This window comes from Sphaeroforma arctica, assembly GCF_001186125.1.
Source record: "Sphaeroforma arctica JP610 unplaced genomic scaffold supercont1.1829, whole genome shotgun sequence".
NCBI lineage: Eukaryota > Ichthyosporea > Ichthyophonida > Sphaeroforma > Sphaeroforma arctica.
Window position 1 is genome coordinate 5,916 of NW_014038729.1, and position 3,012 is coordinate 8,927.

General features: G+C 44.7%; 1 protein-coding gene across 1 annotated transcript; it reads left to right on the plus strand.

The window, feature by feature from the left end:
- Positions 1-332: 332 nt before the first annotated feature.
- On the plus strand, positions 333-2,903 carry SARC_11702 (hypothetical protein; the record flags this gene model as incomplete). The annotated part of the gene is made up of 4 exons (XM_014294206.1): positions 333-527; positions 923-1,143; positions 2,143-2,351; positions 2,751-2,903. Coding segments are annotated over exons 1-4 (758 nt in total), but the record flags the coding sequence as incomplete, so codon positions are not given.
- Positions 2,904-3,012: the final 109 nt, after the last annotated feature.

Consider the following 3,012-nt stretch of genomic DNA (forward strand, 5'->3'; position numbering starts at 1 on the left):
ATGTGTGTGTGTGTGAGTTAAATCTTTGCTTACATATAAATAATATACGATGCAATAGCTTCGTGAGCTTCGCGTTGTCTATCAATCACTTGTTGTATCACCATATCCATATGTCCAAAATTTGCACCCGTTGATTCCCAATCACCCGCCTTTTCCCAATTATAATCATAGATCAATTCCGGATTTGTCTCCTCGCTTCACTCCCACTTTTACCAATACCTCATTTTCTCCCACCTCCAAGTTCCTCACTTCCTATTCCCGATTCTCGTTTCGTGTCTCCAATTCCTATTCCCGATTGTCCTTTTTTCGGGTCTGCGTGTCTTGCGCCGTATAGGTGGTGCCGCCATCGTTAATGGACTTCAGTCGCAGTGTGCTGCGCGAGAAATTCAGTGCCGTTGTGCGTAAGGCGGTGTATACGTTTGAGTTCGATCGGTTCCAAAAGGGGTCGCTCTATGGTGTCTATCGGAAGCTCATGAAGGCACGAGAGACCAAGGGAGTGATAATAGCCACAGACACGGCTGTGAAGGGTGCGTGTGTGTGTGTGTGTGTGTATGTATGTATGTGTGTGTGTGTGTGTGATGTATGTTGGATAGACCAAGGGAGTGATAATAGCCACAGACACGGCTGTGAAGGGTGTGTGTGTGTGAGAGAGAGAGAGAGTGTGTGTGTGTGATGTATGTTGTGATGTATATGCTGGCGCGTGTGTGCGTGTAATATCCAGTACTCACGATTATATGAGGTCACTATATTGCACCACCTCAACGGCCTGCAACCGGTTTTGCCGATCACCGTTTCGTCCCGCTATGGCATACCGCAATACACCCGGCATCCTATTAATAGCTCGGGGCTCATTTCTTTTTAAAGTCTTCCAACAATACACACCGCATTCTATTAATAGCTCATTGCTCATTTCTATTTATAGCCTTCCAGCTCAAGTTCGTCGAGGTGGTGCATAACCTCGACCGCCTGCAGACGGCTGTGCGCGATAGCTCCGACTCGCGTGTGCGGCAGTTTGCGGAGATGTTCATGGATCCGTTGGGGGACCGCAAGAGCGCCGCCAAGACACTGAGCGTGGAAGGGCCCAAGCTACACGAACAGGCTGATCTGGCTGTGAGGACGCTGGAGATCTTCAGACAGGGGACGGTATGGTGATGTGGCCATGTGGGTAGGGCTGGGGGTGTGGGTAGGTGTGTGTCTGGGTATATCTATAGCAATGTATGTGTATGCATGTGTAGGAATGTATATGTGTACATATATAGCAATATATGTGTGTACATATATGACAATGTATATGTGTATATGGATAGCAATGTATATTTGTCCATATATAGCAATGTATACGTGTACATATATAGCAATGTATATGCGTACGTGTATAGCAATGTTTATACGTATATGTATTACGAAGTAACAGCTTATATGCGTGTATGTGAGTGTGTATTGCCCAGGTGAGTGTCACAGTACAAGGAGTGTTTGAGTGGCCAAAGCTAAACGAACTGACTGATCTGGCTGCAAAGACACTGGACATCACCAAACAGCGTACGATATGGGAATGCATTTGGTATAAAACATACTGTTGTGTGGGCATGTTTGTAGTGTTTGTAGTGTATGTGTAGTATTGGTATAAAACATACTGTTGTGTGTGCATGTTTGTAATGTTTGTTGGGTATGTGTAGTATTGGTATAAACCATACTGTTGTGTGTGCATGTTTGTAATGTTTGTTGTGTATGTGTAGTATTGGTATAAAACATACTGTTGTGTGTGCGTGTTTGTAGTGTTTGTGGTGTATGTGTAGTATTGGTATGAAACATACTGTTGTGTGTGCATGGTTGTAGTGTATGTGTAGTATAGATTTAAAGCGGCATACCTGAGTGTACATTTGCGAGTGTGTGGCACGGAGATGTACATGTATGTGGATAATAAGGGCGGTGTGTGAGAGGTGAGCTGGGGCTGGAGTATGGGTGGGTGGGTGTCGGAGTGTTCGAGTGTTCAGTAGTTGTGTACAGCGCATAGATAAATGGGTGTCCTGTTACTGAGTTACGTTCGCTACGCCGGCAGAAATTCATATGTATAAAAACCGATAAAATTTAAAAAGTTTTTTATCTCCTGCCCAATACGCGTGCACGCTTTTTAAACCCCAGGTGATTGTGGATGAGGTTGATCTGATCCTGCATCCGCTCAAGAGTGAGCTCAACTACCCGATCGGCCCTAAAAATGCCATAGATCTTGCCCGCAAAGGAATGCGGTGGGATATTCCTTTGTATCTACTTGACGCTCTGTTCTACGCCACTGAAGGTCGTACTACCGCACGCCTGGCTCAGTCGAATGAGTCCGAAGCGCTGCTCATGAAGTGAGTTCTATATATAGATGTAGGCAGCAATCTATTTATAGATTTGCGATGTGTCTTGGTATAATTTGGGAATCTTTTAGTTGACATTACCAACCACTGTTTCCATAGCATTATAATATGTGATCGTGAATTCCTCTTTAATTGGCTATTAATGGATCACACTTACCATTCTCGCTCTATCCTACTTAACGGCTGCTCCCACATCATTACAATGGAACACCATTCCCACACTACCTGACTGTGCCATAGACCAGCCATCGACATTCCCAAGTTATTGTGCTATTTATAGAACATTAATCATAACTCTGTCACTCCGCCACTACCATACCTATATAGGCTACTTCAATACTATCCATTAATCGCAATCCCCACACTACATCACTACCATCATCTATATAGAGTCAAAAAGACTGTCACCAAAGGACTGGAAAGTCGCGACCTGCAAGCCAAACCGCACTTGACGTTACTGAGTCGGTCGTTCTACATGACTGAACTCAAGCCACTCATGGCCGAATGGCTGGTGTTGTGGCTGTCCTTGCAGCAGGTGGGTGTGTGCGTCGTATGTGTGTATACCGACAGATCAGTATATATATATATATGTGTGTGTGTGTGTGATTGTGTGTGTGTGTGTGTGTGTGTGTGTGTGTGTGTGTGTAGTATA